At 30.1% G+C, this 21,056-nt stretch overlaps 3 protein-coding genes across 6 annotated transcripts in view; 1 reads left to right on the plus strand and 2 right to left on the minus strand.

The window, feature by feature from the left end:
- Positions 1 to 920: 920 nt before the first annotated feature.
- On the minus strand, positions 921 to 5,210 carry LOC136974814 (toll-like receptor 4). Its single transcript, XM_067269763.1, has 2 exons — positions 4,891 to 5,210; positions 921 to 3,493 (listed from the first exon to the last, which is right to left on the minus strand). Exon 2 carries the CDS (start codon positions 3,467 to 3,469, stop codon positions 1,088 to 1,090), a length of 2,382 nt encoding a protein of 793 aa, XP_067125864.1. The 5' UTR covers positions 3,470 to 3,493; positions 4,891 to 5,210; the 3' UTR covers positions 921 to 1,087.
- Positions 5,211 to 10,411: 5,201 nt separating this feature from the next.
- Positions 10,412 to 13,609, plus strand: LOC136974830 (1-phosphatidylinositol phosphodiesterase-like). 2 transcript variants are annotated; one of them, XR_010880706.1, is made up of 2 exons: positions 10,412 to 10,479; positions 13,260 to 13,609. XR_010880706.1 is itself a non-coding variant. In XM_067269788.1 (2 exons), exon 2 carries the CDS (start codon positions 10,557 to 10,559, stop codon positions 11,370 to 11,372), a length of 816 nt encoding a protein of 271 aa, XP_067125889.1. In that variant the 5' UTR covers positions 10,420 to 10,479; positions 10,545 to 10,556; the 3' UTR covers positions 11,373 to 11,444. The 2 variants fall into 2 exon arrangements, 1 of the variants encoding a protein (XP_067125889.1); XM_067269788.1 differs by lacking the exon at positions 13,260 to 13,609 and adding an exon at positions 10,545 to 11,444 and having other exon boundaries at positions 10,420 to 10,479.
- LOC136974821 (calpain-9-like) overlaps positions 13,505 to 21,056 on the minus strand; it is a 74,250-nt gene continuing 66,698 nt past the window's right edge. For all 3 annotated transcript variants that reach the window (XM_067269771.1, XM_067269772.1, XM_067269773.1), the window contains exons 17-19: positions 19,328 to 19,441; positions 13,764 to 13,822; positions 13,505 to 13,661 (exon numbers count right to left, since the gene is read on the minus strand). In XM_067269771.1, the coding sequence (XP_067125872.1) occupies positions 13,635 to 13,661; positions 13,764 to 13,822; positions 19,328 to 19,441 (200 nt within the window). In that variant the 3' untranslated portion in view covers positions 13,505 to 13,634. The remainder of the gene's footprint in view (positions 13,662 to 13,763; positions 13,823 to 19,327; positions 19,442 to 21,056) is intronic.

The raw sequence follows: 21,056 nt of genomic DNA on the forward strand, positions 1-21,056 counted from the left end.
AAATAAAACCAAATCAATCAAGACAGACAAGTACTTTATCCACACTTTCCTAAATACTATGTTTCAATTGCTTTGATTTAAATTAATTAATTAATTTTGATTTTAATTTTAGTTTCAGTTTCGGTGTAAAAAAATCGTTTAATTGTTATTTTATTATTTTTAATTTTAATTAACTGGCTACCTAGTATTAATAAATAATATATTAAACATTAATATTATAAGGTATAATATATTAATAAATGTTTGCTATTTAATTTGAATTAAGCACCTTTAAATACGAATTATTGGATGTCATTTAAATTACGCGAATGTCAATTAACACCTTTTTCATTAATTAATATGATTTAAATTGAATTGTGACGCGTACCGAAAATCGGAAGTAGCATCTTACCCCCATGCACATTGAAATCTAATTTGAATAACAACGTAATCGATGGTTCGTGTTATGACGTGTAATGACGTGAGGTGAATCTCGGATCGGTAGTCTTGTCGTTGATTGGTCGGGCCGTCGACTTTCTCCAACATAGGAAAATATAGGAAGTTGACCATCGGTGACCGACTTTACCGAGTAGCTTGTTCGGAAACCGAGTAAATATATCGTAAACCGCAAGCAAATAGAGCGTTCAAAATTTTGTTCGTAAACAGGGGCGTTCGTAACCCCAGGTTTGATTGTATATTATACAGATGTTACATATAAACACATTACTGTGCACATAATTATATACTTGAAACATAGAATATCTAAAATAAATAAAATTCAGAAAATTATAAAATCCATTGCATTTATTTATTTACAAAAATAGTGAACATAATAAATTAAATCAAATTAAAACCCCTTAAAAAATTAAAAATAAAATCAATTTTTAAATACGAAAGAAGTTTAAAAATAAAACATAAATTAAAAAATAACAACTAGCATTACTTGCACATTTTATAATTTTTTTTACGAAATACACAAATCATTTTTCAAAGGAAATGCTTTGTGCAATAAGATATTACGAAACGTCCAGATCCGCAAGCAGATAATTTATCATAAAACTTGTTCATATTTTTAATTTAAGTCTTAATCATTATAATTTATGTAAAATTATATGATTTTACTAACTATTTTCTCTTTCGGCTTTAAAGCTTGGCGTAACTTCTTCCAAAAAAGGTCTTGTTCTTTAGGATCATTACTCCATTCTAGATAAATCTTTGTCTTTAGTAGATAATTTAATTGAGTAGTAACTAAATGGTTTGACAATTCTTCCAATTTGATTAATAATAAGCCTTCTCTTTCTTCGTCAATCAGAACGTGATGGGCTAAATCTGTTTCGAATTTACACCAAGGACTCTGAAGAAAATTATTCGAAAGAATCAAAATTGTTCTTCTGCTGCACTTAATGCTTTCCATAATACATTCGCTAATTCCTCTACCGGCAACAAAATCGCGATCGTAAACGCATAATTTTAAATCACTTGTATTTGTTTCTAAACGAGGAAGTAAAGTGCTGAAGACCCAATCAGAATCATTAGCGTTATAGGAAATGAAAGCATCATAAGTAAAATTTTTATCAGAAATACTTAACAATCTTCTTCCGAAATGAAATTTATATAAATATCCAGAAACTACTGCTACAAGAATTAATATTAAAATAACAGCTAATACTATCAAAGCAGCAAATGCAGGATTTGCATTGCAATCTTTATCCAGAAAGTTGTGCACTTTGAATAGTTCAGAGTTAAACAATTCTTTTGGACTATCACATTTGTACTCATTATAATCGTGTTTAAAATAATCAGATATGATAATTTCTGAGCTGTTTACCCATTCCAAAAAAGGTAAAATATCACAGGAACAATTGAAAGAATTCCCTGAAAGATCCACTTTTGGAATTTTTTCAAAATCTTCCATCATTGAGCTTGTTACTTTCACAATGTAGTTGTGAGATAAATCCAAAGAAACGAGATTTGAAAACGGAGAAAAAATAGGTTCTCTCCATTCTCTGATAAGATTATGCGATAAATAAATATGCTTAATTTTATTTAAATTAGCAAAAATATTTTGAGAAACTAGATTTAACGAAGAATTTGATAAATCAATATGTTCCAAATGTATTAACTCGGAAAAAAGTTTATCACTTGCAGAAAGTGTTAATGGCACTTGCTGAAAAGTAAGACTTTTTAGTACTTTTAAATGAGGAAATATTTTTTTAATCAGTAATTTTTTGATCAAAATGGAGTTAAAACTTATATCCAGTGATAATAAATTTGAGAAAGGTTCAAATGTTACATCTTGAATATAATGTATTCCACATCTTCTGATGCGTAGATGTCGTAAATTTGAAAGTCCCGTAAAAGATGCTTCTGATAAACGTATTAAAAAGTTAAATGAAAGATCCAATGTATGTAAATTACTCATTGAAGCAAAACTAAAATCGAATATTGTAAATTTTTTGGGGCTCCATGGTCTTCCGCTAATATTTAAATAATGTAATTTTGAAAGAAGTATTCCTTTAGGTAAACTGTTTAGAATATTGGGTACTATTGTTAAACTGGTTAAATTTGGTAAATTTTCAAAAGCATCATCTGTTATATTCATAACATTAGCATTTACGATAGTAAGTTCTTCTAAGTTATTTAAATCGCTAAACTCGCTCCTCTTAATAAGAGGAATATTCGTAAAGCCAAATTTAAGTTTCTTCAAATTTAAATCTCTTAATGCAGGCAACGCATCTAATGAAGAGGGAGCTGAAGCAATATCTACATATTCAAACGAATGACCAGCGAGATTTCTGAATATTTCACTTAAATTTTCAATTGTTAGATTATTTTTTGAAAGTATTAAATATTTTAATTTTTGAAGATTCGTGAATGATGTCGGATCAATATGATTAAGATTGCATGATGATAAAGATAGAACTTCAATGTTGTTGTCGTTCGTAAATTGAAAATCGTCGCTTTGTATAGTTATTAAGTTATTCTCAGACAAATCAAGGTTGGTTAATGATGGCGTATATTCCGATAATAAATGAGTTATATTCTTCACATTTGTAATATCGTTATGTGCAAGAACAAGACTTGTTAAATTTTTTAAACTACAAAATGTCTCCGAACGTAGTTCCGATATTCTGTTATACGAGAATTTTATCATTCTCAATTCAGTTAAATTGCAAAATGAATGAAATTCCAAGGCTTGTAACTTACTATGAGTAACTTCCAAATGTAAAAGATTTGGATATTTGTTAAGATGATTGGTTGCAAATGATGAAATTGAGGTGCCATTTATGAAGAGATGAGTAGTATTAGACGATGCAGGAAGATTATATAAACTGTCACATTTTTTCCCAGAAATGTATAAATACTCATGCACAGAAAGAACATCGCAGTGACCATAAGTATTAAAATGTCTAATCACATCTAGAGTTTTTGCTCTCGAAATAAAGGCTATCAAAATCAATAATTGGGCTGTATTCAAAATTAGGTCCATTTTCAAAACACAAGAGAATTTTTTCTGAAAAAAAATATTAAACTTATTTTAAACAGTCATCATTTTAAGGAATATAATAATTAGTATATAAAGTTAGTAATATATTATTTGTTTACAAAGATCAAATTTTTTACTATGGAGTCTATAAAATGTTCATTAGTAAGTTTATCATTATCTTACAAAGAAAATTTTATTTACCGTATTTTACGGCATATAAGACGCAATTTTTGTAAAAAATAAGCGAAAACATTACCATGAGGTCTTACGAGTGAAGTTGCAATCTTTCGCAAGCTAATGAATTTCTTTATATTTACGAAAACGTACTGTACAGTAGGTTACAGATGACCTATAGCTAATTCAACTCTTGAATATAACATTACTGTTTAGTTAAACATATTATCAGCATTATTAATATAGCTAAACAGTTTTTGCATGTATTCGTGTACAATATTTTAATAATAAATCTTAATTGTGAATGACTACTTTTAAACTCTTATTTTTCCCTAATAAATAAACGTGTGCATTCTAATTTTATTATATTATTTTTTTAAACCAAATTACAGTAAAAAATTTAAAGCCGAGTGCTAAAGGTGTAGGATGGCTTAAACAGTCTACACTAAATATTTTTTTCCCTAAATATTCTATGCTGAAATGGAGATGGATCTCATGTGACGTAAAATACAGTAATTATTTTATAACATCATAATTTTCACGAGAGATATTCAATTAAATAAATCCTTATCAATACTTTAATAAGTATTTCATTCATTAAAACCATTAAAATTAACAGCATAAATTTAACTTCTATGTTGTGTATTTGCAAAAACAAAATTATCTTATTTAAGTACTTATTAATCTTATTGCTAATTTTAGTAATTTGTTACAGAGGATATCAGAGGATAACAGCACTATACTGTATGTATATATATAGGCCTATATATACAGTATTTCTTAAACACATCCTTTATATAAGTATTTAAAATAATATACTCGTATCAAACTTATCTTCAGGATATGATCTTAAAATATCCACAATAACAAATGATAAATAATTTTAGACTTCCTTTAATTATTATTTTCTAAATATTTAAATGAACCTATTCATCTAAATACCTATTATCTCTTTCTGAATATTCTCAAAGATTAAAATTAAATTAATATTTCAAAACATATGTATATACATTATTATATAGTATCCTATTATTTAATGTTATGTAGATATTTAAAATATTTTAAACAAATTATATATATAATCAAGGTAAAAGTTTATAACAATTTAATTAAAAAATGATTACATGGAGATTGCCTGAACGTTCTAATTAATACTATTTCAATAATAATTTTAATAACTAGTTAGATGATTTTTAAGTAAAACAATTCTCTTAAAAATCTAATAATTATACAGAGTAAATTATACTTACATGGCTTGATCATATTAGAAACGTAGAAGTCATCTTAGTTAATTTACGTAAGGAAAGCATTTTAACCTTCTCGCGCGGGGAATATTTTAACCGTAGGTGCGCCTGTAAAGCTCATTTATAATCAAGGAAAGTGATAATCCGGACATTGGAAAAGCCTAAAGAAACCGGTTCGTGAAGCTATTCAAAATGTGCTCATATTTTTCTCGAAATACTTAATACAGAATTACTTCATTGCGTATATACTCTCGTACTATCAAATATATCAAATCAAAATATACAAACGTACAGCAGAATTTTAACTGCAAACTATTTATATACGCCTACTACAATTAACAAATTATAAACTATACATAAACAGGTTCATTAATGTATTCACTCATTACAACTGATTTAAAAACTGTAGATTCAGTTCAACTGTTTATTAAAATAACAACGCTATTCCGATGACAGTTAATAAACTGTCATCGGAATAGCGTTGTTATTTTAAATATATTTATTAAACCTTCATAAAATATTAGTTTATTTTTCTTTACAAACATTACAAACTTAGACGAAGATCGTTTTATCTGGAAAATTATTTCTCGTACATTTGAACGAGGGAACTTTTATTTTAACTTTATCAACCAAAGTAAATTGAGGTCAATGTATATAGCGAGTACTTTTACTAATCAGTAAAGCTATTGATTACAGAACTTTTTAAAATTATAAGCATTTTCCCGATTTAATTAATATTTATATGTTAAACTTTAGAATTTTTTTCTTACATTTACATTTCGAACAACATTATCTATAAAATCAATTACCTTAAAATTTAATTAAAGGTAATAGCATAATTAAATGTATTTAATATCAAAGAAAAAAAAAGGATTAACTTACTTCAATCCAATCTATTTGTATACAAGCGAAGAACTCAATATGACGACAATACGACCGTTCATCGTAGTAGATCAACAACAACAACAGGAAAAATGTTTCGCAACTCCCGTTATAAATTTGAACTTCCCAGTTTCTTTGTTAGTATTATTTATTCCACATTACATTATATAAATATATATACTCTATTGTTCACATTTTTCATGTGAAATTTTAACTCGAAACGAATTATTTTATCTACAGTAAAATCTATACTAGAGAATTTATCATTCACTACTGTATCCCTCTACTAAAATAATGTTAAAGTATTATACAACATGCAGCTGATCAAATAAGGTAAATTTTATTCGGCTTTTATTTTTAAAACCTGTAGCAGTAGAAAATCTATTAACATCAAAAAATCGATTAACTCGTGAGAACGTAACTCGTCTTAATTATATTCTTATCAAGTTTTGTATATTAATTGTCTAATAAAACGAAACCGTAACAGGAAATACACAAACTGCTGAATTTATTGTAATCAATATTTTAAATCTGGCATAAATTATAGCATATTCATAAATTTAATTTTTAAGTGAAATTTTGAAGATTAGTACGAAATTTCCTTATTTTATATAATCCAATTATTGAGTAAATATCGTTAGTAATCTTATAACTGCGTTTCTCAACGGGGAGAGTATAAATACAATCCGTTAAAAACTGAAAATAGTAACTTGCAGACAATATTTTGTATTTGGTTTCCGAAAATTGAAACAGTATTAATTAATAAAATATATTTTTGAGAAATTTTAATGGAACTAATTGAAATGTAAAAGATACGATAGCAAGGCCGTGCGGTAGATTTTCTCAGTATAATGCAAATCTTCGAAATGCCGTCCTTAAATGTTGCTTATGCCGCCTGATGCGGCCGCCTCTCTGTATCATAGCACGGCACGGCCATGTACGATAGTACTATAATGCATAGGTTATAAAGATATAAATGCAACAGTCATAAGCAACGATCTTATATGTGTAGAATATGAATCGAATTAGATGATACAGTGAAAATGACAAAAATTCGGAATCTAAAGTAATATTTCTTGATAATAGCTTAATTATGATAATTAAAATATCTGTCATCAGATGGCGCCAACCTTTAAACACAATGGAATTCTGGAACTGCATTGTTGGAACTGATCCTAGTGTGGAACTGTTCCGTCGTAACTGTTGGGCTAGACCAGTGTTTCTCAAACTTTTTGGACCGCGACCCCCTTCTGCACTTAAAAATTTCAAAGGACCCCGAAGAATAAGTATGTGTCAAAAAACATCCCGGAGGGAGGGGGTTAGGCTCGTATTTAAATATTTATATTATTTTTATTATTTATATGTGCAATTTATTTAAGTAAAAATTATTTTATATATTTTTTATTTCTATTATTTCTAAACATGAATCCATAGTAAATTTATAAAATATTTGAAAAAATTGATCTGGCATCAATTTTTCAGCGACCCCCCAAATATTTTTCACGACCCCCTTGGGGGTCGCGACCCCCACTTTGAGAATCACTGGCTAGACCACACCTGCACGACTTGCGGCCCCGAAGAATATACAGGATATAAAAGAAAGGATGTAACCAGTATATTAATGTGATTTTATTATAAAAATCTTAAGAAATGTAATGAATTGATATTGAAATTTCTTCTACTTTCCCGGTTGTTATATAACACGGAAAAGTACTGTAATCATCTCAAATTTTTATTTTTTTGTTACTTTCGTGGCTGTTTTAATGTAATGTGAGTTATATTCCTGACTGTTATAATAAAATATAGTAATTGTGTCACATTTGACCCCCAGACTTTTTGGAATCGTGATGTTTTGACACTTCTGAACAAAAATAAATAAATAAATAAATAAATAAATAAAATAAAAAAAAAAATAAAAGTCAAAACAACTGATACCCTAAATATGTGTTGGCATCTATTCGTTTAATATTTCAGGATGAGGAAAAGTTTAAGAGACGAAATTTAGCACCGTAATTTGTATATAACGGGCATTGATGCTTTTAAATTTGATGGTTAAAGGTGGAGGGAAAGGTTGAGATAGAGTTTGGTCACGTAGCCTATCTCGAGTGGGTTGGGACTTAATGAAGATTTTACTTGTTATTAACATTTATAATTTTTTTTTATAAAACTCATACATACCCTCAAAATTAACCTTTTTGCCATTTCATAATACAGTAATTAATAATATAAATTTTTCTTATAAAATCTCATAACAGATGGCGCCACGTACAAGTCCATTTATTATGATTTTAATATTACAAAAGTTATATTTTTAATAATTTTAATAATCTGAACAACCAGGAAAGTTACGCAACTCGTTGCTATTTTTTTATATGGTCCATTTACGAAATAGTTTAATCCAAACAAAAACATCTGAGATGTAAAAATATTTCGGCACGTCAAAATTTATGACACGGCGGTCAAAATTTTTTGTAGGAGTTTTTCTTTGGTAAAGATAAGCTTGGCGCTTGGAAGTGATACCCACAAGATTTTTACCTGTATCATTGTTTTATACATTTTGCCTCCAAGCACAAAGTCTATCTTTACCAAAGAAAAACACCTACGAAAAATTTTGACCGCCGTGTAAATTGTCATAAATTTTGACGTGGCAAAATATTTTTACATCTCAGATGTTTTTATTTGGATATTAATTGTTTTTGTTTAATAATTGTATTATTACGTCAGAATATAATATCTCGGCGACCGACCAAATGCGTTGTCAACCGAACGCGCCGCTGATCAATGTTTAGAAAAATAGTTACGAAAAGTTTTAATTCACATAAATTTAAGCTTTTGTAATTCTAAGTAACATTTCGAATAAAATTCATTTGTTTACATGCAATTTTATCTTTATAAGCATAAAATTAAAGCGTAAAACTGAATTAGCTCTACGGGAAACCCCCGTAAACTTTGACCTATCGACCCGGAAGTTTGGCACCTCACTAATAACGAGAAAGGCTTAAGTTTAAAAATTTGAGCTTTCTAGACCCAGTAGTTTTTTCTCTACGAACATCTGCAGTGCCGAATGAAGAAGGGGGAGTAGGAGAAGAAAATACAGCTTTTTTTTTCTTTTTTTTTTTTTTTTTGGCGATTTTTGCACTTTTCAGTTGCTTTTATTTCGTCAACCGCTTTATAGAAAATCTTGAAAATTTCCACACTAAGAAAACGATTTTCATTCGAACGAGATATTCGAATTACTTCAGATGTTTTGAGGGCAGAGAAATCGACCCCCGAAAAATCAGCAACTCTGATTCCTGTAGATATAGTCAGTCAGTGACTTTCTTTCTTTCTTGCCAAGAGGTTCATATACAGTTTATTGGCTGCGTGGCCGTATACTCCGAAAAACATGTGGTTGATCGCTAGGCGACCGAAGACCCGGCCTTATAGAAGACGGCCTAAACGTACGCGAGGGGAGATAGAATGCCTTTCCGGGAGGACTTTTATAGGAAGCTGGCTCCTATTCAGGCGATTATGGACATGGAGAAAACCCGGAAAAACTCCATGCTGCCAGCCCGTCCGAGCGCGGCGCGAACCTACGACCGAACTTCCCAGTGTTTCGGGTCTGGTCTCCGCCGCTATGAGCGCAGACGGAGTCCACTCGGCCACTGGTGAGCGAGTGACTTTTCACTTGGCGTGGAGTCACTGCTGTGACTCCTGATCATTAATTGTACCTTTACTTGGAAAGTGAGTCACTAAAAACCAATCTTAGAAGTTTAGCCTATTTTAATTTTGATCTTCTACCTATTGTCTGGCTAGACGGTTCTGTCGGAATTACCTAATCTGTTGTACTAAACGGTTCCTCGTCGGTTATATATATACTGTATATAGATAATAAAATGTATCTTTCTGTTCTTAGCTTTTTGGTCACTCTGCTCCAAATTTTTCATGCTTATTCTCTGGGAGTCGAAGGAAAATATATACTACTATGAAACCTGGACACCCTACCTTTCCCGATTTCATCCCCCTTATTAGCGAGGTTGAGGCCAAAGTTTTAAACGCGAAAACGTGTACGTCGGACGTTCAGCGCCGCTTTCCTGAAAGCCTAGAAGTTTTACAATGACGTTTGGAATGTCGAGCATGATTCCACTGACTATCCAAACGTCATTGTCAAACTTCTAGGCTTACAGGAAACCGGCGCTGAACGTCCGTCGTACACGTTTTCGCGTTTAAAACTTCGGCCTCAACCTCGCTATTAACTGCAAAACCTTTTGTCCGATTTGCACCAAATTTTTTATACTTATCCTCTGGAACTCTGAGGAAAAGTATAGACTTCCATGAAATTTGGATGCTCTTGTCCCGAGTTGATATCCTCGATACTTTGTAATAAACATAATGGTAAGCAAAAAGAACGAAACGTTTAATATGATTTTCATTTTAACATTTATCCGTCTTACTTTTAGACCGGGAAATGCCGGACATATCTGCTTTACTAATTAAAACAAATAATTACAAACTCTAATAAAAAAAATATAAATTTAAATTACTCAAAACTAATTTATAAAAGTACAAAATGAGGAATGAATTAGTAGTTCCAACCGGAACTATGTCGATACTCGGTATGGAACTGTTCCTAGTAGTTCCGATTCGGAACTTCCGAATCGATTCGGAAACACGAAAACGAAAACGAAGCAAAGCTTGTTTATAGTTTGAGATCAACCATTACATTAAAAATTGGTAAGTATGATATTTTTGTGAAGTATATTAACTAGATTTAATGATCAAATTATTGATATGTTTAGAGGCGAACGGAAATGACAACTACAAATCATTATAATACCTCGTATGATCCGGATATAAGTAATGATCGATCACGTTGGATGTCCAAGATTCCAGATAACAAAAGCTTAGCCGATATATCAATAGCAGGCTCTCACGGATCTCTAGTTTATTACGGAGGTGACGCCTATCAATGTCAAACATTTCCCATTAAAAAACAATTCCAGGCTGGTATACGCTTCTTAGACGTTAGTTGTAAATGTAAAGAAGAAAAACTTTATATCTATCAAAGAAGTGTCAACCAGAGAACAAGTTTCGGAGATCTTTTATGTAGTATTTTCGCTTTTTTGAATGATAATGATAGTGAATGCATTATCTTAAATGTAACACCAGATGAAAACGAAAATATCGAAAACTGGAATAATCTGTTACATTCTTATATAAATGCATTCGGAAAAAGAAATTTTTGGCTTAATGATAGTATACCAGAAATGAAAACGGCCAGAGGTAAAATTGTCTTACTGAAACCATTTGTTAATGCAGAAATAGGAATAGGAAATGGTCACCTGGACTTATTCCAAAACGAACATGTTCGTACTCTATTTTCTGTTGCTTCTGCCTGGGAGGGTATAAATCGCCACTTAAAATCTATAGAATACAATCCTGATAAGTTGTTTGTTACTTATTGTTGTGGACATAGTTGGTTTGCCTATCCATATTCTGTGGCCAATACTTTAAATCAAGAACTTCTGAAATTTTTGGAATATCAAGATTTAAGATCCTGGGGAATTATTGCATTGGATTTTCCAGGATTGGAATTGATAGAAGAAATCATTAACAGTAATGATTAAACTTTTTATTGCATACATACAAATTAAATTTTAACTTTGCATTAAAAGTGTCTTCATAAACACATGAAAAGTTTACTTGTATCTATAGCAATTAATCAATTATAAATTTAATATTTATATTAAATATCAAATTAATTATGACAATGATATGAATGTTTCATCAAAGGTATCATTGTCATGTTACTACTTTGGTCATTCATGTAAGTGAATGGAATTTCACATTTTATATTTCACATTTTGACAGCAACAAATACAACAATAACAAAAAATCTGCTTTACTGTTACATTTTTAAAAGAATTAGAATTGTTTCTCATTAGACACTTCTTGAATACTTTTCTTTCTCTCTGCCCTGTGGACGTTAACAGGGATCTTTTTCCAGATCCATCATGGGTTTGGCCAGACCGACAGTTTGAGTAGCTGGGTTGTTAGGGATGCAGATCCCAATATATTTGGACAGATCATCCATGAAAAATTCTTCAGGTTCTCCTCTCAGATTTGATCCTAGGTCCCCAGAGTGGCAAGCTGACACTTTTAATGCCTTGGCCATTCAGCCAGTTTTTGAATACCTAACACTGAAATGATTATTTCATATTACATTTGTGTATGTATTTGTAATACAAAAATTTCTGTTTTGCTTTTGTGTAATAGATATGTATACATTTTAATAGTTTGATATAAAAATTTTGAGATATTCAGAAAATTACTATATAATATTGTATACAGGTACTCCTCACTTTACGACCTATCTGCTTAACGACCACTTGCACTTACGACCAATCGAGTTTTGACCTGTAATTCGGGGAATCCCCTTTCTCGGCTTGAGTGTTGGTCAGTGGCGAATGGTGACATGTGCACTAAGCGTACTCAGTGGCGATATTCGAAATAGTTAACAAAGGGTTCACTAGTAGAAAATTTTTCCCTGACAATCCAATCACCGACAAATGAAATGCAAGTTTGGCTAGAAATAAATACAATACCTTTTCTTGCGATATATCTAATAATCAGTGGCATATTTGGAATGTAAGGGGCCCTGGGCGAAGACCAGGTGACAATAGTATATTAGTGCTGTCAACCTTTTTTTTTTTTTTAAGGCAGAGAAATTTTTTACCCCGAATGTGCGGCACTGCTGATAATAAACAGATGTCATCATCTCTCAAAATACAATATCCTTTTTATTTCACTGCCCATAGCCCGACACGTGTTCCGCAGCCATCTTATATTTTCTCGCTTGCATGGAATTCTGGGATCTCTTATGACTGGATCTAGTTTCAAGAACTGTCTTGAATCGATTGCGATTAAACCTTGTTTCAGTCAAGATTGAAATGGTCGAGAGAGATTGCACCAAGACACAGTCCCCGACCTTGCTCACAATCTAGATTGAAATGCTCAGTGTGAACGGGGTATAAGGCTCTAGTTTAGTAGTATTACAGAGTATAATACGTATATTTTAATATATTTAAAAAAAAAACAAAACCACTGAGAAATGTTCCGTGTGTTTAACAAGGTTCAGAAAACTGAAAATTTTAACAACTGGCTCGGGCAAACCTGTGCGAACCCGCTGAATATCATCACTGAGCGTACTATAATAGTCTTATAGTACTATAATAGGCTAATAGCGTACTATAATAGTCTTTTTATGAATAAATTTAAAGTTTGTTGCATAATTTGCATAATTTTACAACGATCCTATATTCCCACCGCAAGCTCCTCGCTTATCGACCAGTTCGCTTAACGACGTAGTCGTCGGAACGGAACTCAGTCGTAAAGTGAGGAGTACCTGTATATGTAAACTGTTTGGGACCAAAATTATTATTTGTTTTAAATTTTTGTTGTTGTTTTATGTTTCTTTTTGTTTTTATTTCTTATTGTCTATTTGCAATCCAAAGTCAATCACAAACTGATCAGCTGATGGAATACAGAGCCCAACCAATCAGCAGATGCTAGATGATTAGAAGAAAATAAAAGATAAAAAGACTCCCAGGTCTGGAAAAAGAGAAGATGGAGGGGAAAAAAGAGAAAAAATGAAGGAATTCAAAAGTAGAAGTGTTCTAGGTCTGGATTACTGTCCATCTAGAGTTTAAGGGGATCAATCAAGATGCCAATCAGTTACTTTAATAATATACATGAAAAATTGATTTATTAAATTTATTATAACATAATTTTTAAAAAATTACAATATATCAGTTTGTTAAATACACTGATTAAAAATATATTTTATAAAACAAATAAATAAATCTTTATAAAAATATGGTTGTATTTTGTCATGAATATACAGTCATCAGTATCATCTGTAAAAAAAATTATTGTTAATCTAGATATATTTTAATAATGTTATATAATCATAATTGTATTGCTTTAAGCTTTAAAATATTTAATATAATAGAACTTACTTCTTCTAAAGATATACTTGTATTTTCTCCAGTTTTATATTCTATTGCATGATATCTATCTAATAAACAATAATAATTATTTAAATTGTTAATATTATTACTAAATTTAAAATGAAACTTTTCGATAGAAATTACAAATCTGGTAATATATCATTTTATCATGACAAAATTTTATGTAATCATCTTTCAGAAAGATATTATCAAATCTTAAATATTCAAATTAAATCATACAGATTAATAAATTAGCAAATTTAATATTTATAGAACTATCATTTATATTATTGAATTTACATATATTAATATATTGTCAATTCACAATATAGTTAATTAATATACATATACTTTTTAATTTTAGAAAATTAAATCTTAGTTAGTGTAAAACAAAGTTAATTTTGTTTTTATTTACATTGAATTGCTTAGTAAATTTTAAAAAATTCAATGTAAATAACTCATTAACCATTAACAAATGTTTTGTTTTTTTAATCATATGTTTGAGAATAATTACCTCACTTTTAATAACTGAATTCATAAATAAAGATATAGAAAAAATTATGTGAATCATTAATGTTTATTAGTGAAATCATCATATCATCTTGAAATTATAATGTGGATATATTGACCAATAAACTACATCAACCTCAGCAGATTAATTCAAAATCATTCCATAAACACCTTTTTGGCTGCTTGGGTTTGCTTTTATTTAGCTAACATTTTCAGCCTAGTCTAATAGGCCATCCTCAGGCTGCAATTTTTATTAGACTAGGCTGAAAATGTTAGTTAAATAAAACGAACCCAAGCAGCCAAAAAGGTGTTTATAGAATGATTTTAGATATATTGACAATATATTATTGAACTGCAATCTTCAAGGGAGGTGTGAGCCAAAGCATGCAATGCTATTCAGTGTATGACTGATGAATGAGTGTATGTGGATAAAAACAGACATTCCTCCAAACACAATGTGATAGTCCTCCACAAGTACATGATGTTTTTCCATCACACTCTAATTTGTTTTTTATCATTGCACAAATAACATTTGTTGGAACTGTCGCCATATATTCTACTTAATTAATCTACCTATTAAACTAAACCAATCCTCTTGATATTTAGAATGCACCACTATTTAAAGAGAAATATGAGTAATGAAGAATCTGCAAACCAAAGTGAATCTAGTAATAGTAGCAGGATTACTACTAACCCAAGTATAGCCACTGATAAAGGAAAAAAATATGCAGGCAATATGACACAAGTTATACCAAGTTTGGATTTTCTTGTTTTCATAGCAAATCTGACATTCAACAGTCCCAGTGTATCATTTGAAGTTCTTGCTAATGACAGCCTTAGACCTGTGAAGCTTGAAAGACATCTGAAAACAGTGCATGAAGATTATGTACACAAGGATCACGAGCTTTTGTTTGAAAAGAGATGGAATTGAAATGGCAGAAGATTGTAATGTCAAAAGAAGCTATAGTATTGCAGAAAGCATTGAAAGATTCTTATGTATTGGCTATAAAAATTGCTAAATGTAAGAAATCACAAACTATTGCTAAGAATTTGTTGCTTCCAGCAGCTGTAGAAATGTGTTACATTATGAATGGAGAGGCAGTTGTGAAGGCATTACAAACTATTCTACTGTCAAATAATACAGATTCAAGGTGAATCAATGACTTGGCTATGGATTTGAAAACAGTTAATTTAACAAGTAAAAGAAAGTCAAATACTGTATTTGCATTACAACTCTGTGAATCAACCGATATTTCATCACAGGCTCAGCTTATTTGTTATATGAAATATGCTATGGAAAGAAATATAAGAGAAGAGATACTGTTTTGTAAAATGATCCCAACATCTTCAGGTGAAGACATATTTGCTTACTTAATGAATTTGTCTATGTTGAAGGCTTGACTTGGATTGATTGTATAGGTTTATGCACTGATGGCACAGCAGCTATGAGGTATGATGGAAGAATAGGGGCTTGTAACTCCAGTGAAAGCCATAACTTCAGCAGTAAAATGGAATCATTGTATGATACATTGTGATGCTTTGACTGCCAAAAATGTAGTCAATTATACCTGGTGTTCTTATGGATGCAGCTTAAGATTGTTAATTACATCAAATCTCAGCCAATATAGACTTGTTGCTTTACTGAACTTTTGTGAAGAAATGGGATCTGAACATGAGAATCTGCTTTTTTACTGTGAAGTCAGGCTCTTGCATGGAAAAGTTCTACAGTGTCTTTTTGTAATGAATTTAGAATTTTTCTGTTTGGGACAATGGAATTAGTAGAACTTATGTGTAATGTCGAATTTTTAGCAACACTGGCCTATTTGGCAGACATTTTTGAAAAACTAAACAGTTTGAATGAGTCACTGAAAGGAAAAACTCAATTATTCTAGATACACAGGACAAAATTAAAGGCTTCATGAAGAAGCTAGATGTTTGGGAAGCTCATACTAACTGTGGGGTTACTGAAATGTTTTCATTGCTTACAAAATTCATAGCAGAGTAAGCTGATAATAGCTATAAATTCTGTTATAAAAAGAGTAACAGTGAGTGATATTCCAGAATTAATCAAGCATGGTTGGTCAAGAGCAATTACTCGAACTTTTGAGCAACAAGATACTAAAAATAGTCTTTTGCAAAAATTCACTTCCAGAATTTTGGCTTTCAATTTGAAGTGAGTGTATAGAAATTACAAAAAGTGCTCCGAAGGGCTCCTTAAATTTCCAATGAGTACCTGAAGTTGGATTTTCAGTAATGGCTGCAGTTAAAATGAAGTACAGAAATCTGCTTAATGTGGAGAATGACCTGTGTGTAGGACTGACAGAGTTAGAACTAAACATCAATCATTTGTGCAATTCAAAACAAGCTGAAATTTTACATTGATGTTTACAGTTTATGAAAATATGCAAAGGATTTTTTAAATTTACATTATTATAACTTTATTCAGAGGAACAAACTCCTGGTTGTACAGATATTACCCATTTTACTCGTGGAAAGTGTACAGATAGTTATAACTGTATTTTTAGTAGAGCAATTGTATTTTTGATTCATATTTTCAGTCAAACCTTACTGGTATCATTTAATTTATAATAAAAGAAAATAAATACTGAATACACAGCAATAAACACTTGTGTGTATGCTGGGAGAGACACTATTGCATGCAAACCCCAATAGGGGAGGAATACTGTAGAAAAGGTCAGGAACTACTGGCTTAGGATAGATGTCTGTTAAAAAATTGCCATATATTTTAAAACACTTGTTGATTTTTTAAAATAATTTGTGATAAAAACAAGTCAAAAACAGTCAAAGAATCATCAAAATTATGGAATTATTTTTATGTGATAATTAATTAACATAATTTGGCACTAACAGTGTTTAGTGCCAAATTATTAATTAATTAATCATTAATTTAGAGAAATCTAGAAGAAAAGATCTGGATTACAGTGGAACTCAAAACTGCAACTATAACAAGCTAGATAGTCAACATTACCAACTTTGCTACCTAAGCTTCCAAAGTAGAATGTTTGGTAATTTTCCCAACACCTTACTTGATTCATTCTTGTTTTGTTATTCTTACCTTCAAAATTCCCTTTGTTACTTAATGCTTCTTTCCATCATGGAAGGAAATGCTAGTATCAGTCTACTAATATTTGATGCAGATAATGTCAGATTATCATCTAAACATGGAATTATGAAAACTCATTTAACAAGTTTAAGGACATAAAAATTCTACAGAATGATGACACTGAAAACAAACATGTTATTTTTTAAATGATATTTATGATAACATGTAATCCATTATACTCTCTGCTTAACAGAAGTTTTGGAGACCAGAAAAGATATGAAATATTTGTTCATTGTCTGCTGATAGCAATGTCCATCTAATCAAGGTAAATATATATCAATAATCTTATTACTATAACAGTAACAGATGTTTTGTTGATGTTGATCTTAAATACAGGTGGTCCTCTACTTTCATACCTAATTGGTTCCTGAAATGTGTATGAAAGAAAGTAGAGCAATGTAAAAAAACATCAAAAAGAATTTTCAACTTATCTGGTATTTTCTTCATAAATTTGTCAGGAGACAATTGAATTGTACTCTTCTTTTTCTTTTCTTGATGCTCTATTTTCGCAGAATGACCAGCATGCTGGTCTATCTGGGGAGACCATGAAATCAGATATTTCCATATGATAAAAACAGGCAAGCTGGTTTATCCTGGGGAATGCTGGCATGCCAGTTTAAGTGAGGTTATAGATCCCTCTCTAGAGGGTGCATTAAAAAAAGGAACCAGTTACATCACATAAAAACAAAAGAGTTTTTATTCTAAAACTGTGAAACTGTCAGCATTACATCAAAAATTACAATTATATGTTTAATTTCTTCATTTTGTCTTCTTTCTAACAACTTAAAATACTCCTGGAATTCCAAAAGTGCTTTTTTTATATGTATTTTATTATTATTTGATTCAAAAATACAAAAATAAACATACTAAATTTAAGAAACTTTCTGTAAATTATCTCCACTTACACCAGTTAAAGTCCACTTGATCACTTTGTATGAAATTTAAGAGGAAGGTGTTTTTAAAGTCATGGTAGATTGTCAGTGTAGCCCACACTGACTAACAACTGCTGCTGCTAATGTCAATAAGTAGTTAATTGTTTTATTATCTTGTAAATGAAACCTTCCTGATTTTAAGTTGGTCAAATTACAATGTTATTATTTTATTGTACTCTGAAGAATGTTTTCTTTAATGTTTAATTAACTAGTTTTGTTAGATCTGATTAATTTTATATTTTAGTTGCAGTTTAAACAGCATGCCGGTAACCTCAGGGTTTCCAGCATGTTGGTCTCCCCCGTTTTTATGCGGCATGCCAGTCATTCCACAAAAATATGGTAAAGAGTTCTGTAACATGTGTCTTTTTCTATTGCCCTTAGTATATGAGATATAACTCTCCATTGGGATCTCATTCTTCTATAATGGTCAAAAATTTGTCAAGATGCATGAAGGCTAACTAAAGACGTCCGTGCTCAAGACTGAACTTTGATGCTGAAAATGGACATGATTAATGTTGGAGAGATGAGGAGGGACTAGTGACTAATAGTTCATGAGAAAGGGAGTTTTGCCATATATATTGATAAAAATTGCAAGTGTGAATGTGTAAGAAAATGAAAATTGTACAAAAGTAGAAGACTGCCTGTATATTCAAACTCCAATTCCAATGTGAAATGCTTATAATTCACATAATTTATTCTATATTATTTATGAAGACAAAAGGAATCCCATTGAAAATTCCTATATCTTTATGAATTTTATTTCATTTTAAAATGTATTAAAATTTAAAATTTTATATATATTTATTAACAAATTAAGCATAATTTATTGCATTTATTAACGATATTATAACTCAATCATATAATTTGTAATAATAATCAAAATCATCTTGGTGGCTGGCTAACTACTGATGTGAATTTATAGAACACCTTTTCATATCATAATCAATATTCATTATGCAGAAGTTGGCACAAATAAAAATTAACTTAAACTTTTTAAAATAACTTACCATGAGCTAGATAGATCTTGACTAGAGCCAATAAAAACGTATCAAATAGAAAGTAGTCATTTTTGGCAAATCGTACAATTAAACATTCCAAAACTTTATTACTAACTGTAATTCCTAAATAACAAAAGTTTCTTTTATGAAATTAATGCTTTAGACAAAAAAATAAGCACATATAAACTGGAACTATACTAACAAAATTTACACCTAAAAAAATAAAAAAATTGGAACACTGCTGTATTCAATGGTTAAAGAATTTTCAAATGATAGAACTGTTTTTTTGTACATTCCTGAGGAGGGCCTCTAAAAGAAGCCAAAAACGTTTGAACATTAAAGTTTCTTGTTCATTTACTGCTGGAATTAGCATCTAGGTATGAATTTTCATTAATGCTTTATTTATTAAATTTTAAATTTAATCTAACTTATATAAATATATTGGCAATCTTCTGTTTTGTTATCTGTATGCAGCACAATAAGATTGTACTATTGCACACAGTGGTACAAGCAGACTACAAAAAAAAGGGAGCACAAGTTATAAAAAAGAGTATCAGATACATAATATAATATAATAATACATAATACAGAGTAAGATACATAATATAAAATTTATATATATATATATATATATATATATATATATATATATAACTTAATTAACTGCGTTAATTAATCCTTCAATGCTACAATGTATATCAAAATCAAGTTAATCAAATACAGTGGTATGTTGGTACTTGACTGAACAATCAGGACCTACTAGAACAAATTTTCAGTTAATAACAAATATTTTTATTTTGTCATCAGTAAAAAAGTTTTTTATGATAAAAATGAGTAACTAATTTAAATAAAATGAAGTCTTAGAATTCCCTTCAGGATTAAGAAAAGGGCAACTAATGACAAGAGGAGGATTGTCCCAATGTACTGTACAATTAATTCTTCAACTAAAATGTGGTGAAAATTATATTTTTGATAGAATTTGTAGGAATTGTAACATGCAAGTGTATGAAACTTGGGAATATTTTTCTATTGTGTGAAATTTGAAACAAATAGCAAAAAGTATTTGATGAGATTTAAGTCTTGGAAAAATATAATTAATTTATCATGTTATTCAAAAATTGATTATTACTTTGTATTTTATTTTGTGTTATCTTGTACTAAGTTATTATATTAATTTGTTAAATATTCCTAACTTTTAAATTATAGTTTAACCCCTTTTAACAAACTAAGGTCCGTGCAATAAAGAATTATTAATACTAAGTAAATTTGCTACTAGAGGTAGATGTTAGGTGCTATCTCTTACCTAAATTAATAATAATAATTACTTAGTATTAATTATTAAAATTAGCAGATTTATAGCTCAAATATTTAAGGTAATCATTTGGCTATGTATGTATGTATGTATGTATACATACATACATACATACATACATAAAACGATTTGGATAGATGATTTGGTAAATATTGTACATTTGGAAATTAAGTTACTACTATAAAAAAAAAAGCATCTAAAATAGTACAGTAGAAGCCATTCTTCAGGTTAAGCCTTAATCCTCTCCCTCTCCGCCCACGGGGAATTTCCAAAAATCCTTTCTTAGTGTGCATTCTCACAGTGTACCCTGTGTACCAAATTTCATCTCTTTAGGTTCAGCGGTTTGCTCTGGGTGATGATGAATCAGTCAGTCAGTCAGTCAGTCAGTCAGTCAGTCAGGACATGTAATTTTATATATTTAGATTA

This window comes from Centruroides vittatus, unplaced genomic scaffold (assembly GCF_030686945.1).
Source record: "Centruroides vittatus isolate TY-2023 unplaced genomic scaffold, ASM3068694v2 contig_357, whole genome shotgun sequence".
NCBI lineage: Eukaryota > Metazoa > Arthropoda > Arachnida > Scorpiones > Buthidae > Centruroides > Centruroides vittatus.